General features: G+C 42.4%; 1 protein-coding gene and 1 pseudogene across 1 annotated transcript; one reads left to right on the top strand and one right to left on the bottom strand.

The window, feature by feature from the left end:
• Positions 1 to 8,256: 8,256 nt before the first annotated feature.
• On the bottom strand, positions 8,257 to 22,853 carry LOC145390313 (eukaryotic translation initiation factor 4H-like; the record flags this gene model as incomplete). The annotated part of the gene is made up of 6 exons (XM_080265283.1): positions 22,822 to 22,853; positions 16,630 to 16,798; positions 15,141 to 15,291; positions 10,536 to 10,664; positions 8,912 to 9,175; positions 8,257 to 8,369 (listed from the first exon to the last, which is right to left on the bottom strand). Coding segments are annotated over exons 1-6 (858 nt in total), but the record flags the coding sequence as incomplete, so codon positions are not given.
• Positions 20,898 to 21,016, top strand: LOC145390314 (5S ribosomal RNA; annotated as a pseudogene).
• Positions 22,854 to 23,946: the final 1,093 nt, after the last annotated feature.

Genomic DNA, 23,946 nt, shown 5'->3' with positions numbered 1-23,946 from the left:
CAGGCAGTTGGGTTTAGATGTCAGCCTAGGAGAGAGGTGGCGTGGTCCTCAGTGTATAGTTTAGTGCAGAATAAAGCCTCAACCACATTATGCAGCTCCAAATGTGCATATTCACACCACCTGGAAGTAAAAAACATTACTGTAACTTGCAAGAAGTAGTAAAGTAATGTATCGTTGTCCATACACTCAGTCCTGCCTTAACCCCCCAAATCACATAGGGGTAGGGGGTTTTTTCAAGAATACTCCCCCAGTATCCCTGCTTGTCGTGTAGTGCTGGCGACTAAAAGGGTTGGCGTGCGGGAGGATTAGTGCCTCTCCCCGGAAAACAACTAACTAAAAAAACAAGCAATAAGCTCCTCGGACAAGGACTGACCAATAGACGAATATGACCAAGGACCGGACAAAGGACATGGTTACTCGTGAATGTGGAATGTAAGGGGAGCGAATGATGAGGTGAAAGAGAGAGACATTGTCCAGATGCTTATATGGTGTGAAAGTGATGTATAATGGAATAACTGGAAACAAAATGGAGAGGAGAAAGTGTGAGGGAATGGGAGCATGGATGGGGTATATGTGTTGGAGTAGGTGAGAATGAGAGGGCAAAGGAAGGAGTATGTATAGTTGTGAGTAAAAGATGAAAGAAGAGCATAAGACAGTATGGATCAGTTGGGTCAAGGATTGTGTGGGTAAAGTTGAAAGTTGGAATAAGCAAATGTGGGTGATTGTGTGTGTGTGTATGCGCCAACGCAAGATCGTGCTAGAAGAGTGAGAGAAGAGTTCTGGACAAATGTAGAAGTGGTGCATGGAAAAGTTTCGAAGGAATGAGAGAGTGTTTTTGATCGGTGATATGAATGGTAAAGTTGGGGAAATGTGAAGGTGGATGGAATAGTTGGTGAATGGGGTGTGCCTGCTGAGACAGAGAATGGGAGTGCGTTAGGGTGGACATTTGTGCTGCGAGTAGGGTTGGTGATAGCCAATACCCTCTTTCAGGCATAAAATGATCCACAGGTATATATGGCGAGTGATGACAAGGGTAAGTGATGAACTGAATGAAAGGAAGGCAATGATTGAGTATGTGTGTGTGTGGATGAAAGGATGCGAAGATGTGTAATGGATGCAAGAGCTTATAGAGGCTGGGGGAAGGTGGACTTTCTGACCACTACTTGGTGGTGGCCAGAATTAGGATTCAAGTAAGATGGAGGAAGAGAGTGAAGGGAAAGACGAGGGGAAGGAATAGTTGCAAGGAGAGTGGAAAGGTTACAAGAGGATGAGAAAAAGGTAGAGTATAAGAGAGAAGTGGGAGGAACGATTGGGCAAATATGAATTGGAGCAGATGGGAGACGTGGGAAGGTGGGTGGTGTAGGGATATTTACAGAAGAAGTATGTGCAGCATGTGATGTGGTGTGTGGAAGTGAAGAGAAGACGGAAGGGGGTGCAAGGAACAGCTTGGTGGACTGGAAGAGGTGAGACAGGCTGTGGCACAAAAAGAAGAAAGCATACAATGAATGGTATGATAAAATAGGGGCATGGAAGAAGTTGAGAAGCGGAAGAGAGAGTTATATGTAGAAAGAAAGAGAGAGGTGAAATGATTAGTAAGAGAGAGTAAGAAGAAAGTGGATGAGGAATTTGGAAGGAATTTGGAGTGCAAAAGTGGAGGGACTGTAAGAAAATGTTCTGGAAAGAGGTGGAAAAGAGTAAGACAGGGTGGAAGTGAAGTTAGCAGGGGAGTGAAAGATAAAAATGGTAGATTACTAGTGGAGAAGGGAGAAAAAGTAGAGCAGATGGAGAGAACACTTTAAGCGAATTGTTGAACATAGAGGATGGAAGTAATGCGTAGTATAAGTGGCTGGGGAATGGCTGGGAGAAGGAGGGGAGGTGAGAAGACAGGAAAATTCAGTAGGACAGAAGTTGTGGAAGCAATGAAGAAAAGTTAAATCAGGGGAAAGCCCAAGAGGAATTCGATGGAGTGTGTGGTGAAATGCTGAAGCAGTGTGGGAGAGCATAGTAGTAGAATGGATGTGGGAAGATGTGCAGATTGGCCTGGGGAGGGAAGGTAGAGTCCCGGAGGATTGGAAGTCAGGAGGTATAATTATTCCCTTGTACAAAGGAAAAGGGGAAAAAGAAGTGTGTGTGGTAATCATAGGGGAATTTGTCTTTCTTAGTAGTAATGATGAAAAGTGTATGGTAGGATACTTATTGACAGAAAGTTAGAGAAAGAAATAGAGAAATTAGTCAGAGAAGAACAGGGAGGCTTTAGGGAAGGGAAGAGGGTTGTGTAGATCAGATATTCATTCTTAGATCTTTAGTGGAAAAGTTTCAAGAGAAGTGGAAAGAAGTTATATGCTGTGCTTTCTATGTGATTTGGAGAAAGCATATGACAGGGTGGAGGTATGACAAGGATTGTGTGGAAAGTGTTAAGAATATATGGGAGATAGATGGGAAGTTGTTGAATGCTGTGGGAAGAGTATGTACGATGAAAGTGGCGAACGCCTGCAGTGCGTGTGGATGTGGTGAACTGTAAGTGGGAATTTTTCTCTTTGATAGTTGGGTTGAAACAGGGATGTGTCATGTCTCCATGGTTGTTCAATCTGTACATGAATGGGGTAATAAAAGAGGTACAAGGTAGGGTAGTGGATGTTGGAGTGGCCTTCTGGTGAGAGAGGATAGTGTTTGGAAACTCCCTGTACTGTTGTTTGCAGATGATACTGTGTTGTTGAGTGAAGACGAAGGGAGCTGCAAGGCTTGGTGGATGAGTTTGGGAGAGTGTGTAAGAAATCGGAATCTAAAGGTGAATGTAGGGAAGAGTAAAGTGATGGTCTTTGAGAAAGGTGAAGTCAGTGAATGTACAGTGAGGTTGGATGGTGAGGAATTGGAAAATGTGAGTACGTTTAAGTACCTGGGTAGTGTGATGAGTAAGGATGGAGGTTTGGAGGGTGAAGTGCTTGAAAGGGTACAGCAGGGAAGAAAGGTTGCTGGTTCTTTGAAAGCAGTGATAAGAAACAGGGAAGTGAGCATGGAAGTGAAAAAATTACTACATGACAGTATTGTGATACCAACTCTAACATACGGAAGTGAAGCTTGGACGTTGTTGGAAGGACACAAGTCAAGAGTGAGAGCAGTGGAAATGAGTTATTTAAGAGGAGCCTGTGGAGTCACATGGAGAGAGAGGCTGACGAATGAGGATATAAAGGAGCGTTGTGGTGTGGATGTGGATGTGATAGGAAGTGTTATGAGGAACATACTGAGGTGGTTTGGCCATGTGGAGAGGATGGAGGGTGAAAGACTGACGAAGAGAGTGTATGTGAGTGTGGTGGAGGGGGAAGAGGGAGGGGGAGGCCGAGGATGAGATGGAGGGATGGGGTGGAGAGGTATATGAGAGAGGGGGGTGTGAGTTGGGAGCAGGGCAGTGAAATGGCGGGGGACAGGGCGATTTGGAGGCGATTTGTTTGTGGCCACCCCAAACGGGATTGAGGCGTCTGGCAATATAGATAGATAGAGGAGTAACTTAAAAATGATCACCCATATGCACAGGGCTAAAGTAGAACTTTTTTTTTTTTTTAATGCTAGGAAGAAGGAACCAAAGACCACGAGCCCACAATAAGTGTTCCTTCCAAGAGAAAAACAAATTACAAGAGAGACCCAAATTCAAGATCTGGACACACTGCATTTGAAAGACTGGAGATCATAGAAAGCAGGAAATACAGACAGAGGGAGACAGTTCCAGAGTTGACCTGCTGCATAAATGAAGGACTGGGAGTAACGGTTAACTCTTGCATTAGAGAGTTGGACAGAAAAGGGATGAGAGTTTGCTGCTAGACAGGTGCTATGTGCCTGTCGTAGAGGTGGAGGAATGCAAGCACACAGTTCAGAGCAGCAGTGACCATTGAAGTTGCGATAGAAAAGATATAAAGATGCAACAGTGCGGCGAAGAGACAGAGGTTGAAGGGAACGAGTAAGAGGAGTGAGAGTTAATGAGACGAAAAGCCTTTGACTCCACCCTATTGAGAAGAGCTCTATGTGGGGAGCCTCCCCATACATAAGAGTTGGGGATAAAGCCCATGTATAGATTCAACAATTGTGCACAGGTATTGAAGGAACGGAGTCGGCTTAGCACATCCAATTTCTTGGAAGCAGATTTTACAAGAGATGTAATATGGTCTTTCCAAGATATGTTCCGAATGAATGAAACCCCAAGCATGTTCAAGGATAATGCAGGATTAAGATGAATATTATTAAACATTAGTGGGTACACCTGTGGATGATTTTGTTGGGTTGACAGGTGTAAAAACTGAGTCTTTGATGCATTAAAAACAACCATATTATTTTTACCCCAGTCAGAGAAGTGAACCAAGTCAGACATTAGGTGTTGCCTTAGCCACATCCCTTGTTTGCTGAAGTAACTGCTGAGATGGTCGTTGCGGGATCCGAATGGAAAGGTGAACAGTGGAGTCATCAGCGTAAGAGCGGACAGGGTTAGATTTACAGCTTAGAAGGTCACTGATGAATAAAAGGAAGAGAGCTGGTGATAGGACAAAGCCCTGAGGAACACCACTGTTGATAGATCTAGGAGAAGAACGATGGCCATCTACAACAGTGGCTATAGAATGACCAGAAAGGAAACTAGAGATGAGGGCACAGATAGAAGGATAGAAACCATAAGAGGGCAGTTTGGAAATAAAAGATTTATGCCAGACTCGATCGAAAGCCTCCGAGATGTCAAGTGCAATGGCAAAACTTTTGCCAAAGTCTCGAAAGGTGGATGACCAGGAGTCTGAAAGGTAGGTGAAGATCGCCAGTGAAGCATCCGTGACGGAACCCATACTGACGATCAGAAAGCAGATTGTGATAAGAAAGATGCTTTAAAATTGTTCCATTAAGAACTGACTCGAAAACTCTTGAGATACAGGATGTTAAAGCAATTGGATGATAGTTAGAGGGTTGGGAATGGTCACCCTTCTTTGGAACTGGCTGAATGAGAACAAACTTCCAGCAAGAAGGAAAGGTACAAGTTGATAGACAAAGGCGAAAGAGTTTGCCTAGGCAGGGTGTAAGGACAGAAGCACAGTTCTTGAGAACAACAGGAGGGACTCCATCAGGCCCATATGCCTTGTTAGTATTGAGGCCTATGACGGTAGAAAATACATCAGCTGAAGAAATTTTAATGTCAGCCACGAGGAAGTCATAGGGGGGAAGTGATGGAGGAACAGCACTGGAATCGTCTAAGGTGGAACTGGAGGAGAAAGTCTGAGCGAAGAGATTTGCTTTATTAGTAGAAGAAATAGCTACAGAACCAACAGAGCAGAAAAGAGGAGGGAAGGATGATGAGGTAAAGTTGTTAGAAAGGTTTTTGGCAAGGTGCCAGAAGGAGCGGGAAGAATTTGAGTTGGAGAGTTGAGAGCATTTACTACAGATGAAATTATTTTTAGCAAAGCAAAGAACAGACTTAGCACGATTCCGGGCAGAAACATAAAAATGATGTGATTCGGGGTTGGGTTGGCTCCAGTGCCTTTTATAGGCCCTCTCCTTGTTGCAGACAGCATTAGAACAAGCGTGATTAAACCAAGGCTTTCTTGCGTTAGACAAAGGAATGTATGCTTCCATGCCCGAGAGAATAACCTCCATAATGAGCAAGGTACACTCAGATGGCTCCCGGCCACTGAAGCAATAATCATTCCAGGGAAAATCAAAGAAGTACTGCCTGAGGGCCTCCCCAATCCACAGCTCCAAAGTGCCACAGACGACGTTTCTTTGGAGGGTCCACAGGCCGTACCAGAGCGATAGGACAGGTTAAAGTGATAAGGTTGTGATCGGAGGAGCCCTACGGAGAGAAAAGATTAACAGTGTATGCAGAAGGATTATTTGTAAGGAAGAGATCAAGTATGTTGGAGCTCTCTCCAAGGCAGTCAGGGATATGGGTAGGGTGTAATAGTAGGAGTAGTCGTTCCCAAGGCAGTCCGGCCGAAAGCCTCGAGTCCCTTAGGAAGGCCATGGCTGAGACCGGGCTTTCCCACAGAGCTCTCAAAGAGTGTATGTTGTGTTGTTGGCGTAGGTGATTGTGTGTAATGCAGTCTTCCATAATGTGCTTAATAATATGGGGTGCTGTTTTGCATCCTGGACAGGCATCAGCGACGGAGTTATCCAGCCTCTTCTGGTAGCTTAAGAGGGCTGGATGGTGCCCACATCTCAGCCTGGCCAGGTGGACCCTGTCCTCATGAGGGAAATAGGATTCAGAAGGGTGGATGTCAGGAGGCAGTGCATGCAGCTGTGTGTTGTCTTTGAATGACTAAATGGTGCGGCAAGTGATCTGAGCGTGGATATGCTTCTGGAGGCTGGTCTGAGGTGGGTGAGGGGGGACAGATGCTAGTATTTGTGTATGGTATCGTGTGCTGGGTGTTGTTTTGATGTTCCTTGGTGTGGGTGGATGTGCTGCCATGTAATATAGTGGATGTTGTGGGTTTGTGGAGGCTGCAGCAAGAAACTGGGTGCCTCTCATGTCTAGGTGATCCCTGACTTTGAGGACTTTGGTTTCTTGATGTAGGTGGTCTGTGGGTGTAGTGGCTGTGCAGCCTATGATTATTGTTTGTATACTGTGGTGGTGGTTTCTTTGTTGTCTCCGAATGTTGTATGGGCTAGTGACCTCAAGGCATTGAGTCTTGGTGTTATTTTTAATATTTGTGATGTGTTGTTTAAATGACATTGATGTATTGTATGTTACACCAAGGACTTTCTGTGTGTGTGTGTGTGTGTGTGTGTGTGTGTGTGTGTGTGTTGTTTATGGTGAGGTGTGGGATGTGACTGTGTTCTGCTGTCCAGTTTGTGAGAAGAGTCACTGTAGATTTGGATGGGGCTATTTTGAGCCTGTTTGTGGTGAACCATTCGTGTAGTGTGTTGAGGTAAGGTTGGATGATGTATGCAGCTGTGTTTGTGTTTTTGTGCGTACATGTAAGTGTTATATCATCGGCATAGGAAGCTATGTGTATCTGTGGTGTGTGGGGTGTGGGTATGTCATGCATGTATAGGTTAAAGAGTGTAGGGGACAAAACAGATCCTTGGGGGATGCCGTTTGTGAAGTTTCTGATGTTAGAATACTGACTGGCAAATGTTACATGTGCACATCTGCCTGCTAAGTAGTTTGCCAGCCATTTTTTTGTGTTATTGTGCATGTTTGTGTTGAGTATTTTGTTTGTGAGGTTGTGGCAGGGGATGGCATCAAAAGCTTTGCTGATGTCTAGTGTGATTAGAGTGTTCTGTGTGGTGGCCTGGCTGAATTCATGCCACCGAAAACTCTCTGCGTAAGGTCTGTGAGAAGGGTGTTTGTGGAGTGTAGTGGCCTAAAGCCATGTTGTGATTGGGCTAGGGGAATGTGAGGTGTGACTAGTTGTAATACCAGTCATTCCAGTGACGTTAGTGGGGGTGCAGAGGAATGTAATGGAGCGGTGTGAGGAGGGTAACGTCACAACGTGGGGTCTTTGTTGGGTTTAAGGATAGAGATGATAATGCCATGCTTCCAGATGTTGGGTATTATGTTGTGTGAGTAGCTGTAGTTTGATATGTTGGTGTATGCTTGTATGTCTTGTGGTCCAAGATGTTTAAGGTGAATGTTGCTTATGTTGTCTGGTCCACAGGCAGATCAGTGGTTAAGGTTGTTAATGATGTGTTTCATTTGGTTGTAAGTGAAAGGTGCGTAGTCTGGGTCTGTGGCGAACTGTCTCTTACGTCGGATGATATGTCGGTCTTCGGGATGGGGGTTTAGATGGCTGACTTGTGAAAAGTGATGGATGGGAGTGTTTGCTTGTTGTTTGTTTGAGGGTATGGTGTCTGTTGTTGTGATGGCAGTGTGTGATTGGGTGGTGTTGTACAAGCTGCTCAAGGTCATTAAGGATAGAAAAGATGTTGGCTTGTTCACCAGGTGGATCAGTGAAAGGAGGGGAAAATGCTACTTTAGCCCACATTCTGCAATAATGTATATCCCTTGCTGCCCAGTGGCTAAATGAAACATACATCACTTCATGCTAACAGCAGAAATTTTCATGCCTTGTTCTGGTGCTCATTGGTGACATCACATAGAGGTACTGCAAGGTTTGAAGATCCTAACCCCTGCAAATTTTAAAAGATATACTGTACCATTCTACCAAAATACAGTATGTGAACTTGTACAAAGCTAAACATCAGCCAACATACCTGAACATACAGATGGAGAAAAAAGGAGACAGGTACATTTACGCCTTATCAACATCTGGCTTTATATTCTCCTCGTGGCTTTGCTCCACCAAATATACTGTTGGTCTGTGAAGTCTCCGCAATCTGGTTCACCGGGTCCTTTTTGGTCCTTGGTAGCAGTTTTAGTCGTGGTCTCTGCGACAGTTCCTCTGAAATTACACAATGTGCTAGGTCACCATAATTATCATCATTACCACCACCATCATTACACCTCTAATATTACAAATCAACAAGTGACTATGGCCATTTTAATCACAAGTATATATGGATAGTGTAAGCCTTTGTTGTTTATCCCCTTTCCTGACATTCTGGTCAATTCAACTTGCTTAGTATCAAGCCAACTGATCTTACATTGTGCATGACCAATTCACTTTGCAAATTATCTTTACCCTATCAGCTATACCCATTCCAGTATAACTATTTTAAACCTACTAGCCCTTTATAATGAGAGCCGAGCAGCACTAAAGATTAAACAAGAATAAGATGATAGTCACACAGCAGTGCTATAGAAAAGATGCATACTCTGCTCTTGGAGCTGTATCGAGATTAATTCAAAAATATGATGCTGGTAATGAAGTGAAGTGAATAGGATACAAAGCTGTAGTACTGTTTCACTCTACCACTGAGCTACCAGACAAAGCCACAAAAGGACGCAAATCTCCAAGTTAGGGTGGATGACCCATAACTCCACCCGGGTCTGGCTCTCTGAACTCGTCAAAGTTGCGGGACCGGTCGCTGTCCCTGCGGTCCCGTCTAGGGTATCCGTCACCACGCCCTCCTGGTCCACCTCCACCTGGCCTGGCTCCTCTACCTGCATAACCGCCCCGCTCACCACTACCCCGATCATCAAAGCCACCACCGCCGCCGCCGCCATATCTCCCACCACCTGGAGCTCCACTACTATAACCACCTCGACCACCACGGTTCCCTCGGTCATCCTCTCTTCTGTACCGACCTGGTGGGAAACAAAGCGTATCACTGTTGTTACCTGGCATTTTTTTTTTTTTTCCCTCTCTATTAACTCATAAATGGGCCACACTGTACAAGCCACAGGAGGCTTCATAACATCTCTTCCCCAGAGGTTTCTTTTGCCTATTTCAATATTCTTTATTACATTATTTACTTAATCTAATCTAATTTAGAAATGACTCCATGTTTCCTCTCAAGAAAACCTTTTACTGGGGTTAGCCATGGTACAGCTGATGTTCTCTATGGATTGGAAACTAAAACAAATGCCAGAACCAGACAATTATTTCAAAGCCAGAACCAGACAATTTCTTCCAAACAGGTGCTGGAAGCTGCTGGTAAAAAAGAAATTTGCAATGCGAAATAAAATTTTTAACAATGTCAGAGTCTCAGCTTGAACTCTACAGTATGTACTATGCGTCACAAAAAGTACTGGTGCACAGGGGGTGTCCAATGCCTACCGAAAGCATTTGAACATCATCTCACTGTGTATTAACAACGTCCGTTTTTATAAACATAACATCTGGTATATGTTTGCATGAGGATATTGCAAGTTGGTGATATACAGTATGACACCCTCTGACATCAGGGCTACCAAATGTGTGGTATGTCGGACATTAAAACAGTTTTTCAGTGACCAATGTTCAGTGTTCCCAAATGTTTCACACACATCATGCACTGAAACTTTTGTGACCCATAGTACAGTTACTCAGAAGATGGATCGGCAGGTGCCTGTACTTGAGGTTGAATGTTCTTTGCCTAAGAGTGAAGACTGTGTGGCTGGTTACTTAGCTAGTGGCTACATTTCACTCTCATAGTAATGCCTCCCATAACCGATGGCTGCAATTCATCTACTACCTACTGATTAAATATTAACCTTATTTACATCAGTGACATGCAAGCCTTTCAAGATGCAAAACAGTTGATGAAACAGTTCTATGAAATCTCCATAGCTGCTAGGAACACAATCCAATGATATATAGAATACCCTCATGATAAGCAACCCCCCACCCCCTTTTCTATTAAGTCCTCAGTAAATGAAAAATACACACTGAACTTCCACTGCTACCTAGAGTTGATCCATCAGTTTTCCTCAGTTTACAGAGATTATATCTATCATTGAATCCTTTTTGCCACATCAGGAGTCTAGGGCTAAGCTATCAAGTTCTGATATTTAGGGTGAGAGTGACCAGCCTTACTTGCCCCTGAAAGGTTTTCTGTGGGCAGTAAACCTAACCATTCCTTGCACATAAACCCTTCTGGGGTAACTTTTTGAAAGAGGCATTCTCAAGACCCTGTCAGGCACTGTAAACAATGTTTTCACTTTCCCCTAAGGTCATCTGACTTACTTCCATAGTCATCAGGTCCATCTCGCCTTCCCCTAAAGTCATTCATGTCCCCACCCCCTCTGCCACCCCCCCGACCACCTCTGCCACGTCCTCGGTCAAACCCGCCACCTCGGTCACCTCGCCTTGACTCTGGAAAGCAAAACTACATTGGGATTCACTATATAATAACAGCAACCACAGAAAATATCACCACCACCATCATCATCATCCCACACAATAACAGCTACTACCCACAATATCTCCATCATTATCCAAACCTCTCTTTCCTGACTTGTAATGCTCTCACTCTGTAACTCAACACTCCACAAGGTTTTCAATCAGTGTCTGGTTCCCTGGAACCAATTAAAGCACTGATTCTCCCCATAAAGACCTATTTCTTAATACCCTGTAAGGCAAATTTAAGGTCTATCTATAAAATGTGAGAGGTGGAAATGCTAAGATAAGAAACTGGAAGACAATTAGCTGAGTAGTACAGAGTGACACATTGAGAAATGTTCACTTACTGTAAGGGACTGAGGAAAGAAGGTAAGATATATTTCATTTATTTAAAGAACATTAATCCCTTGAATCACATACTGTAGGTCATGTCTTGTTCTTGGTACTACCAGAAAATTATATTAAAATTAGAAGTGACTTGTCAAACAGAAGGGGCTAAACACATATAGCCTTCTCCTCCTTTAACTGCTAAACATCATTTCAAAGCTGAATATCATCTGAAGGAAGCTAGCAGAAATAACCAGTACCATACTGCATAACTGTACAAGTAGTGAAGGTCTTCAGCCATCCATCCATCATCTAATCCTACGTTGCCCCATGAGGAGCGTAGGAACCCCAGTCTAGGCAATTGGTCCTGACATTTAAGATGAGAGTGACCATCCTCACTCATCCCTGAGTGGCATTACGTGAACAATAAACCCCAACCACCCCTAGAAATATTAGAAACTCATCCTGACCATTTTCCTCCCTAAGGATGAGGTAAAGTAGGGTCCAAAAAACCAGGAGAAAGATGAAGAAGTTAAGACAATAATGGAGGAAAAGAAGTGGCTAGAGTGGATACAGGACAGGGGGTTCAAATTGAAGTAAGAACTGAATATACTGAGAGCAAGAAGCATGTAAAGAGACTAGTGGAGAGGAAAAAGGAGGAGGTAAAAGATGGTCTTGGAAGAAAAATGAATGCAAATAACACTGAAAATAGTAAGTTATTCTGGAAGGACTTGTGGAAATGTAGAGGTGACAGTGGAAAGAACTGAGAAAATGTGAACGATGTAAGTGGCAGATTATTAACCTACTGGGATGAAGTAAGGACCAGATGGAAAGGATATTTTGAAAGCCTGATGAATGGGAATGATGAGAGCAGAGCGGCTGTAAACACAATTGGTTCTGGGGATGTGCAGAGAAGGAATCCAGTGCCAGGAAACATGACACTCACAGAAATGAAGAACACTGTGAAACTGCTGAAAATGAGAAAGCAGCTAATGTTGATCAGGCGTATGCAGACATAATTAAGTGTAGTGGAGAGAGGGGAATGAAGTGCTTGTTGGAAATACGCAAGATGGCATGGATGAGTGAAACTGTGCCAGTACAGTGGAAAAGGCTGTGACCGTACCCCTCCACAAAAATAAAGCAGAGCAAAGTGAGTGCAAGATTATCATGGCATAAGTCTACTGAGGGTTATAGGGAAGGTAAATGAAGAATTATTATAAAGAAAGTATGAGAGATATCAGAATTCCTAGTAAGTGATAAACAGAGTGGCTTTAGGAGTGGCAGAGGATGTGTGGATCATATATTTGCAGTGAGACAGATGGTGGAGAGGGCTTCTGAGAAGGACTAAGGCATTTATGGAATTTAAGGATCTGGAAAAAGCATACAACAAAGTAGACAGAGAAGAACTGTAGAAGGTTTTGCGCATGTACGGTGTAGATGGTAAGTTGCTAGGTGCCGTTAAGAGTTTCTACAATGTTAGAGGGGCACATGTAAGGGCAAACGGGCAACTACAGTAAATACAGTAAACGGTTCATGATCAATGTGGGAGCACGACAAGGTTGTGTGATGTCCCCATGGTTATTCAATATATATATGGATGGGATGATGAGAGAAGTAAAAACATGTGTAATGGAGAGAGGGATGGCACTGGTAATAAATGGTGAAGGATGGAATATCTCAAATTGATGTATGCTGATGATGCAGTACTATGATACTGTACTTGCAAATACCGGACAAGAGCTTGGTAGACTACTGGAGTTTTATGGATGTCTGAGAGCATCGTGCCTTCGGAGTAAATGCAGAAAAGAATAAAGTGATGGTTATTCAGAGAGAAGGTGGCTCCCAGTGTGATGTTACAGTGAATGGAAAGAGACTGCAAGTGGTATGAGAGTTCAAATACCTGGGTACAGTGATAGAAAAAAGAGGAAAATGTGCAAAAGTAATGGAAAGCAGAGTGACACAAGGAAGGAAAGTACTATGAAGGCCTTGATAAGAAACAGAAGCTTCAGTGCTGCAGCTGCCTAAGGCTTACATGATGGAGTGTTAGTACCAACTGTTGCATACATGTGTGAGACTGTGGTGTGGCATGAAAATGAAAAGTCAAGAGTAAGAGCAGTGGAGATGGGACTGTGGAACATAAGTGGAGTGCAAAGCGTGGACTGGATACGGAATAATTTGATTTGTGAAAGATGCAGAGTTAGGAAATCTGTGGACACCAGAATCGAAGAGTGTACAGAGACGATATGGTCATTTGGAGAGAATGGATGACAATGGAGTGGTGAAAAATGTATATCTGAACAAATCTGACGGAGGGAGGAGGTAAGACTGGCCAAGGAGAAGGTGGAGGGATATGGTGGATGACTGTGTGGGGAAGTGAGATATGGAAGTTGGTGAGGCTATGGGCTGACAGGAGATCGAGCTGACTAGATGAATATTGTGAGCAGAAGCGCATGACCAGGGGTTTGGCACCCCTTTTTAACATGACAGTATTCGGACTGACTATCAGATAGGTACAAGTGAAGCTCCAGTAAATGGTGATGCCTTGGCCTATCAGATAGAACCAGGGCCCGTATGCATAAAGGTCCTGGGACCTAGGAATTAGTCGCAAGTCGCAGGAACTGATCCCAAGTCGCAGGACTTGTTTATAAACGCTCCCACGTCCTAGGACTGGTCCTAAGACACGGAGATTTTAGGTGTAGCCAGGAGGTGACTTACGACTTGGGAATATTCCTAGGATCTGAAAACTGAACAACAACAAGCTCCGAGGTGTCAGCAGAGAACTTTTCGCCCATGTAGGGACGTGTTGAATGAATTAAGTGATGCAGAAACTGATAAGCAGATACCGTTTGGATCGTGCAGGAATTATTTTTGTTACTGACTTGGTAAGAGATGTCCTGCAAAGTCCATCTGAGAGGAACCAGGCACTTACCCCGGAGATGAAAGTGATCATTTTGTTGAGACATTTGGCCACAGGTAAAATGCAACTATGCAGCAGTGATGATTTGGGACCCTCACAGCCTACAGTCAGCAGAGTTATCTCACAGACATTAAATGCGTTCTACAGACGTGAAATAATGTGTAGATTCTTGAAGTTCCCCACAGACCCCCAAGAACTACAAAGGAAAAAAATCGAATTTATGGAGATTGCTGGCTTCCCCAGGGTGGTTGGAGCAATTGATGGGACACATGAGAGAATAATAGCCCCAAAAGAGTTTGAAGAAGAATATGTGAACAGAAAGCGGTATCATAGCATTAATGTACAAGTTGTTTTTGATGCCAAGTACAGAATTATTAACTGTTTGGCCAAGTGGCCAGGGTCAGTGCATGATGCTAGGATACTCAATGAAAGTGGACTTAAAAGAATGTTTGAAAACCGAGAGGTTCCACCGGGGTGCATTCTTCTAGGAGGTTGAATGCTCCCGCGCCGTCTGTATGTTTACAATACACGATAGCCTAGCGTCCACAGAAAAAAGAAAATATAACTGGAAAATAGATACTTACATTCATCAAGAAATCCACCTACATTATTTCTATAATCATTTTGTGACTTAGAGTATTTTACTAAATAATATATCTCTCTATCTTGGCCAAAAACTGCATTTTCGGAAAAAAATATTGCTACAGTTAGCACTTTTCCTAAGTCTGGGACTTCGGAAAATTCCTGGGTAGGAATTGCCATGTACGTTCTAGGTAGTGCTTATGAATCGATTCCCAAGACACGGTCCCAGCTGAGAGCAGTTCTTAGGACTTTCCTAGGAACGTTTTTGAATAGGGGCACAGGAGTCCATGGGCATGAATGGTAAGTGAATGTAAGTGTGGCCCATTGAACTGGGAAGACTTTGGCTGTCTGGATGCTGCTACTCCTCACCCAGCCGTAGAGTGGGAAAAGTCCGGATGTGATGATGATAAAAAAATAAATTCAGTGAATAGAGTATCACACTCAATCACACACCGTTCAAGCCTTTGGAATCCTGGCTCCACCTCAGACATTAAGATCTCTCTCTCTCTCTCTCTCTCTCTTTTTTTTTTTTTTTTTTTTTTTTTTTGAGGAGGTTAACTTCATAGGTAATATGAAACAAACACATTGATAAAAAAAATAAATAATTACATGCTGTAACCTACCTGCTATATCAACTCTGATGTTTTTATCTACAAACAGAGCGCCATCAAAGGCCAAGGCATCCTCTAAACTTTGGACGTCCTCAAATTCCACATAGCAGAATCCCTTGAATTTTCCAGTGTCATTATCAAATACCAATCTTACAGACCGCACCTGAAATAACAAACATGATTGTCAAATGTGCCACTTTAACTGCAAGACAACAAATTATCACTATTCTAATCATGGTTCATATTTATTTCAGATGGAAAATTTCACATGGTGGTAACAATATAACCAAACCTCTGCTTCCCAGTTGAAGAGTTACAAATGCCCCTTAAATTCCTCCCTATGCCCTGAAAAGTGGATGGTGGACTGCATGAGGAGTAACTTCAGTCTGCATCCCACCAGACTCAAACTGCTGAGCCTGGCACCAGAACAACATTATTTCAAAGCACTGGACATGACCCGAAATGGGACAAGTTTAGAAAAGCCAAAGCTAACATGACTGCCTCTTTTACGATCAATAAAAAGTTATGAAATTACACTGAGACAAGCCTAATGAATTCTGTATTCCAGGAAACCATTTACAATTTTGGGTGGTAACCATATAACCAATAATGGGATGCAGTGGAGCCTAGTGGTGCCCCTGTTACCTTGGTAGAGGGACACAAATGTGGTACTGGTATCCATCCAGGAACCAAACCTCCACACTATTCCTTGCAACCTCAAAATGTGGTGTGGTACTGTCAGCCACAAGAGAACATCAGTTTACTACACAGGACAACTCTGCAGGGGCTGTTATTTGGCTGCAGTTGATGGGTCTGCCCAGCCAGACAGACTGGAGTAGATCAACAACAACACACAAAATTATTATGCAATATCTTTTGATGCTTCTTTATACTATTGTGCCATATCCAGATTACTTTGTTAAGTTTAGGAAACTTTTCAAACTTGATTGGTAGATATAGCTTTCTCTGACCCCTTCATTGGAGATGATCTCCCATCTGGAGGTAGGAAGAATAAGAATCACTAGAATATAATGAAGCCATCTAGAGGAAGCAAGAGAAACCAATGAAATGGCACTGGATCCAAGAGGTTACAATATCCAAATACGATACCGCACAGCAATTAGTCTGCATACCACTACTACCTACAGCCGGACATCTTAATCCCATAAGGGGTCATCACAAACAAAGCACCTTCATATCACCCAGTCCTCTGCAGTTTGGCTGCCCTCAACCAAACTCATTTTCTTCACTCTGTCAAGTACATGTTCCAAATTTATCAGAATTTTTCAATATAACTCAATGTAACTGGGGAAAGTGGACAAATTTTACTAGCAGCAAAGGAACTTTAAAGGCAATATTTCTGCAATTTATTATGCAATGAAACGATATATGGAAATCAGGCAACATATAAATGTAGCTGTGGCATTAAAGACTTTCAGGACTAGTGTACTGTTTACAGCACTAAAAAATGTACAATGCAGTAAGTGTAGCTTTCACCTACCCTCTGCTCCTTGAAGACCTGGTCAATATCTCCTTGAACGATACCCTGTGGGAGGTTGCCAACGAATGCTGTGTATGGGGGCTCTGTGGGCAGGGCCTTACGAGTGCGCTGACCACCACCATATCCTCGGCTGCTATCATTGTATCGTCCGCCGCCACCACCACCTCCACTGTTGCCATCATGAATGATTCTGCCACAAGAGAGGAGCATTTGTTTAGTACAACAGAGTAGTCTTTAAACAGACACTTAGGGAAATCAACCCATCCCATGTACAGAAATATATAGCATTTTTACATTTCTGTTTTTCTTTTATTTTTTTTTGGGTCTTACTGGTGCCCCTTTTAACGTGGCAGCATCCAGATTGACTCAATCGGATACATTTATGTAAAGCTACAGCAAGTGGCAAATGTTTTTGGTGTATCCGATACAGCCAGGATTCCAGGGGCTTGAATGATGAGTGAATGGAAGCATGGCCCATTGGGCTGGGCAAACTTGGGCTGTCTGGACATTGCTACTCCTCATCCTGCCCTTGGGTGGGAAAGGAGGTCCCAGTGATGATGATGATGGGTCTTACTGGTTCATGGAGAATGTTATGAAGTTAAGCATTTTTCCACAAGCCTCAACCCCTCCCTCAAAAAAAATTAAAAATAAAAAATAAAAAAATAAAATAATAATAATATTCCTGTTGTGTATGTATATGGGTATGCTTAAATAGGGGAATACAAATTTTCAGATCAATATCAACTGAAGTTTTGCAGTAATAAAAATGTATGATATTCAAATTTAACTGGTCTGATCCACTCAACCCTAAGAATAATGCCATGTCTTCCCTTAAGGAATACCTGTACTGGGGTTGGCCATGATGCAGCTGATGTTTTCTATGGACTGCAAGGCTAAACAGAGCTAACTGCTTCCCTACAGTTGCTGGGAACTGTTGGGAAAATGAAATCTGAGACGCATAAGATCTCTAACAGCCATGTAAATCTGAACGAACTCCTATGCATCACAATTACATACGAAAAATAAATAAATCTTCATGCTTTATTACCATACACATAAACTGACCTAAAGCAATGCATCAGCAACCTTTAAAGTGGTCCTTTAATATATGGCAATTTCATTATGAGGACAAAAAACTTAGGTGCTGATCACCCTACAAGGTCCAAGTTAAGTCCTCAAGCATGGGTCATGATACCTATACATGGTTTTCTTCTATATGTATTTTTTATAATTGATTTTCAGGTATAAATCAATCTAAAGCTGTACTGTACATAAAAAATCTTTCTAATTCTCTAATGGTTGGGTTAACTCTAGCATTCTATTCCACCTACCATTAGGGGATTGTGTTCAGTTCTTGCCACTGATTCTGCTGTATTATGGGGATTACTGTAATAAACTGTAAAACCATATACAATACAGTACTATGGAAAGGTAATTACTTTTTTACACTTACCAGTATTAGATGATACACAGTAGAAGTTGGAGGGATGATGAGACGATGAAATCCATCACAATATGAAATACAATAAACATATTTTAGTATAACAAATATCTACTACAAGAAGACAAATGGAGACATAAAATACAAATGTAATATATCTCTATTTTATGTGCTGCTGGTTTTTCCTTGAAGGATTGTAATTCTAATTCTTCAACCTGCTGAGCTAATTAAAACTGCCTACCATGACGTGGCTTAAGGAAGAAAGGAATTTAGCAAAAAGCACATCCTTGGGCTGAAAGGTATAATGTCTTCTTCTCCCCTTGTCTCATTCGCTCTCTTCTCCCCCTTCTCTCATTCACTCTCTTCTCCCCCTTCTCTCATTCACTCTCTTCCCCCCTTCTCTCATTCACTCTCTTCCCCCCTTCTCTCATTCAGTCTCTGTCCCCCCTTCTCTCATTCAGTCTCTTTCCCCCTTCTCTCATTCACTCTCTTCCCCCCTTCTCTCATTCACTCTCTTTCCCCCCTTCTCTCATTCACTCTCTTTCCCCCTTCTCTCATTCACTCTCTGTCCCCCCTTCTCTCATTCACTCTCTTTCCCCCATTCTCTCATTCAGTCTCTTTCCCTCCTCTCATTCACTCTCTTTCCCCCTGTCTATTATTCACTCTCTCTCATATACAGCTGTAATATACTGGGTATATTAAACAGCTGAGGGTGGCCCAGTCTGATAGTTGTGGTATGTGGTACAGTACTAATGAGAAGCAGCAGTTTCTAGATGCACAACTTCAGTTTTCCTTTGCAAACATGAAGTATTCTGCAGTATTAAATGATTACTGTTCAGTACTGCAATTAAGGCTGGTTAACACGAGTTAAATCGTGGCCACTTTTTTTGCCGGGATAGGGAGACCATGTCAGTCTTTTTTAGCCAAAATCAGGAGACAGAGGCCCGGCTGATTAAAATGGTAGCACCAAGCAGGGTAATGCACTGGGAACAAAGACAAATACAACATCTTGTGTGTTTACTCTCACTTTAACATTCGTTCCAGTTTGGGTGTATCTGGTATGAGAATGAGTATAAAAGTATGATTATATGAGATAAAGGTATACATAAGGGATCTTATACATGATTTTATGCTTAAGAAAATTTATGCAATTGGCCCCTGGAGCCACCGGAAAGCTGTGTGACAGTAAAGGCCGGTTCACATGAACTAAATCGCAGCCGTGAGGGTTCATCTTGAAGTAGGCATGGCGTATGAGCAAAGGCTGCGCACCTAGTACAAGTATGATGGTCCATCTTCGTCAACACTGTTGCTGTGTTCCAGCCTCTGCATTCTCCGTACGTTTGAACACCTTTCCAGAAGAAATGCTGAAATTGGCACTCCCTTCCCCACAATCAGCAAAAAAATGGCCACAATTTAGCCCATGCGAACCGGCCTTTATTCACTGTTTATTCATTATCATATCAACATCACTGACATTTAACCCGCCCCCATCCCGACCACTTTTCCACCACTGACTCCCCCAATCCCGACCATTTTTGGATTTTTTTTTTGGGCTCAAATCTCCGCTTTTGGTGAGAAACATCGAAAAATCAGAGAGAAATTGCTCACCTGAGGTTTAAAATACTCGAAACAGGTAGCAGTACCTCCTCACCTTACTGTGTTTTCTATCAGGCTGGCTCCAAAGAAAACGAGTTTTATGGGAGTGTAATCATTCCACACCACTCATAAATGGTATTCATTCATTTATTGGTACGAATTTATATGTAGTACAAGAGTATATTGGTTTTCACACAGTAATATAGGCATTATAAGCATTGTTTCACTCATGAAACACATCAACATACCTGACCATTTTTGGCGACATTACCTGATCATCATTTCTGACTGTTTCTTCCTCTAATGCTATATAAAGTTTGTCCTCCACATTGTCATCGATTGGGGAATCACTCTAGCCCTGAATTTCGTACCATGGCATGACATGGCTTTACTGGCCAGGTCACTGGTAACTGGTGAATTACTGAGACAATGGCGTGCTGGGGGGGGGAGGTCATGCTGGGTAAGGCATTGTCCCTGCCTGGCATCTTGTACAGGAAGGTGTCCCGTGTATATGTACCAAAAATCACTCGCAAAAATTGAAAATTGTGCAAATTAGGGACCTTGCAATTGATTCGCGTTTATGAACGTCAACGGGATTGGCAGTGACAAAAACACGTGGACGTTAATTCATGTCGACGGGAAGCCGCAGGTTAAGGACACACACACACACACACACACACACACCCTCACCCACACAATGTTAACTACTTCTCAACAAAGATCAACTTACTACATCAGGCACTGTGCTGTATTCATAAAACTTCAGTATAACTACCAAACACTTCAAAACCACACTACTGTGAAATGCAACAAATCAAAATTACAGTATTTCTTATGATTCACTGTTAATGCTCATTATTCAAGAACTGGCTAAGATCCTTGGTGAATGTGGGTCTGAACAAGTGTTGAATGATTACCACAGCTGAATGCAGTTCAAGAGTATACAGTTATCATTTACAATACCACACTCCAAGGTAATTCTAAACAGTAATGCATGCAGTTCTTAAAATGTTTGCTTAAATTTCTTCAACCCAAATTTTCCAACAAGATGAGCTCTGAAGTGAAGAAATCAAGTTTATGCATATTCCTCACAGAATATGAGGATAACTGCAGTGGGGTCTATGGACAATGCTAGATGGCGCCAGTAAGAGAGTGACTAAGACTACAAGGATGACACACTCAATTGCCCCCCTCCCCATAAAAAGGGGTGGGGTAAAGAAAAGGCTGAGGTTCCATCTGATTTTGTACGTTGAGTACACCGCTTCCCGTCCGATCAGCGAAGTTAAGCAAGGTTGGGTCTGGTTAGTACTTGGATGGGTGACCGCCTGGGAACACCAGATGCTGTTGGCATCCCTACGTGCCAAGTGGGGTTGGTGGAGGATTAGTGCCCCTCCCTGTAAAACAATTAACTCTAAGCCCTTGACCACCCCGTTTGGGATACATGGCATCTGGCAATGAATGAATGAATTATACACTGTACTTCAATGTCCTCTAAAACTTAGGAATAGCACACAATAAATATGCAAACATAACAGCACTTTCTTTTTTCTGTACATTAGGCATACATAAGTTAAAATTACATGAATGTTACATCCCACAACTAAAGGCTGGAAATAATTCTAAACATTAGGACCACACAAACTGGCATTATTTTAATTTAAACTCACAATCAAACCTCTATATTTAGCTATATTTATATCTTGTCAGTAGGAGCACCATTTCTTCTGCAACATCTCCATTGGAAGTCAATAATAATGGAGACAGTTTAACAATTTTTAACCTAGCTACCTGGAACCAGGGCAAGTCATATGATGTACTCTAGCCAATCATGCGGTGTTACCTGGCAACTGTTAAGCCACGACCTCTGTGAGCTGCAAGTGCGCTCCCATTCCTGCTTGTTATTTTAGGAATGTGAGGCTGATGACTTAGGTACAGCTGGAGTTTGTTTTGGTTAGGATTGGATTACTTTGGGTCTTGGTTAGGTACAGTAGGCATCTGGGATGGTTAATGCCAGAAATGGTTTGTAATTCAGTCAGAAAGGAGGGGGTGTACCTCAGAAACTGATTGTTTCCAAAATGGAGCAAATCACAGTCAAAAGAATGAAAAAAATATAGGTTTATCACTAAGTTGGGTATGGACCAAGACAAGAAAATTACCCTCAGATGTTTTACAAAGGTAAAGCAACTTACATTTGATGAATCCAAATCATGATAATTTTCTTATACTAATGTCAATTTTAATATGATAAACAAAAAAATTGGTAATAAAAAAAACAAACAAAAACAGGATGCATAACATTGCATTCTAATTATACTGTACTGGTCTGCACGAGTTAAAGACAAATAAAATTAGTAATTATCACACAAAAACTGTTTCCTTGCATAACAAGAAGAGGTGGTAACTGCTGTACCAGTTGTCGTCAAAACTTAGAGGGTGTCAAAAAGTTTAACAATATGGTAAATACTCACAAACATACCACATCAGTCCCACCACCCAGGACCCATACTACCGTAGCTTCTACCCCAATGACTCTAACCAACAAGGTGCTCTAAATAATCCACAGCAATTATTTAGCTCCAGTATGGTGGAACACATGGGGAGTTAGGATAGCTATGTCCTCAAAACTAACAGTGTATGGACAACTTTTGAGAATCTGTTAAATACCTACAGCCACTCCACCATGCCTGTCTTCTAGTACAATTACATCCATGCCCACGCACGCCTCCATTCATAAGCAATGAACCCCCGAGGTACTCTAAATATCCCCTGTGGCCTCAAAACTGATAAGGTGTCTTGACAAGTTTGACAATCTGGTAAATGCCCAAAACTACATTACCTAGCCCGCTCGTACGTAAAATAATCACACTACCTTCCACTCTCGGCAATTTACCCGTAGCGAGATTCTGATTAATCCACGGAACATGCCAAGTTCCTGCAAGAACGAACACACGGAGTTCTGCCCGTGCAGAATGAGGGTGTTCGAGGCGCCAAGAATACACAAATCTTTTCAACTCAATATTTCCCTTCTCTAGAATGGAACACCACTTGAAAACCCAATTCCTAGTTGACGCAAGTAATCGCGCCTGTGAAGCACCACGAGTCATGATCTATAATCCCAAAGATAATCTACGGTCGGCCAAAATATTCAATCTTACCGGGAATACTGATCATCATAGAAACCTGCCATGTTGGTTTCAAGTGAATGGTCGTGGCGAGAGTAAGTGAAAGAATGCAACATGGAAAGTAGTTCTTTTTTGCCTCGGAATAATTTCGGAGTAATAGGTGTGCACGATATCATCAGAGTGTTTTGACTGAGGAAAGGATGGAGAAAATAAGGTTATTCTGCCTGGTGCGATTGTTATAGAAGAAACGTAAACAAAATCATCGACCACTTCGGCCATGAATCAGCATGGCGCTCGCTTGTTTGAGTGCTAAACAGATGCTGTGCTATCATTACCTCCAAAGATAACGCACGTGCTACTAATATTATCCTAACTTTTTTACTCATTAGAAATGAAGTTCGCGGGGAGTATTTGCATATCCTTAACTTCCTATATATTGTTAATGACTAGTATGAGTGTTTGATAAGGATACATTGCCTTCACCTTGAGAGAACGTTGATATCCAAGGTTGTCACTTTTGAAGTTTCTGAAGCTAAATAATAACCACTCAAAGAAAAGAGATCGTTCCAAACTATAAACAATAGCATCATATATTTATTTATGGCTAGAGAGCGCTAGATGTCTTTATTTACCAAATAATTCTTTACTTCCGGTTGTATGCATACCACTGCATGACTTTTGCGGAAGGATGTGTATGGCAAGATCCATCACCTTTTGTTGTATATGCACTTTCTATACATTTACAACAATAAACACTTCAATCATTCAGTTTAAAGCCCCAAGCGTTTCCCTTCACCACGATGATGTGTTGAAGAGGGACGCCTTCATCTGATATAACCATCCACCACCATCTTTTGTTGTATATGTACACCTTTACAAACATTTCATTCAAATAGGTGGCTCAGCTATTTGGTTATACAGACGTCCCTCAACTACTTCCCTGTCTCCCAGAAGGAGGATGATGGACTGCAGGAAGATGGCAAGCTGCAGTCCATCGGGTTCACACTTCAGAGGACCCTACAAGAATCACGGTGGTGCTTATTATTATTATTATTATTTCCAGACGATTTCATTCAGTTAAAAGCAGACTTTTTATTCGAACTGATGGGTTTGAGTTAACCCTTTCATTCACCAACTACTCTTGTGAGCTGAATAAAG

This window comes from Coenobita brevimanus, unplaced genomic scaffold, assembly GCF_032717465.1.
Source record: "Coenobita brevimanus isolate Jiangsu-jjx unplaced genomic scaffold, ASM3271746v2 jjx.HiC_scaffold_486, whole genome shotgun sequence".
NCBI lineage: Eukaryota > Metazoa > Arthropoda > Malacostraca > Decapoda > Coenobitidae > Coenobita > Coenobita brevimanus.
Note: the sequence above shows the minus strand (reverse complement) of the source record. Positions and strands in the feature narration are given on the sequence as shown.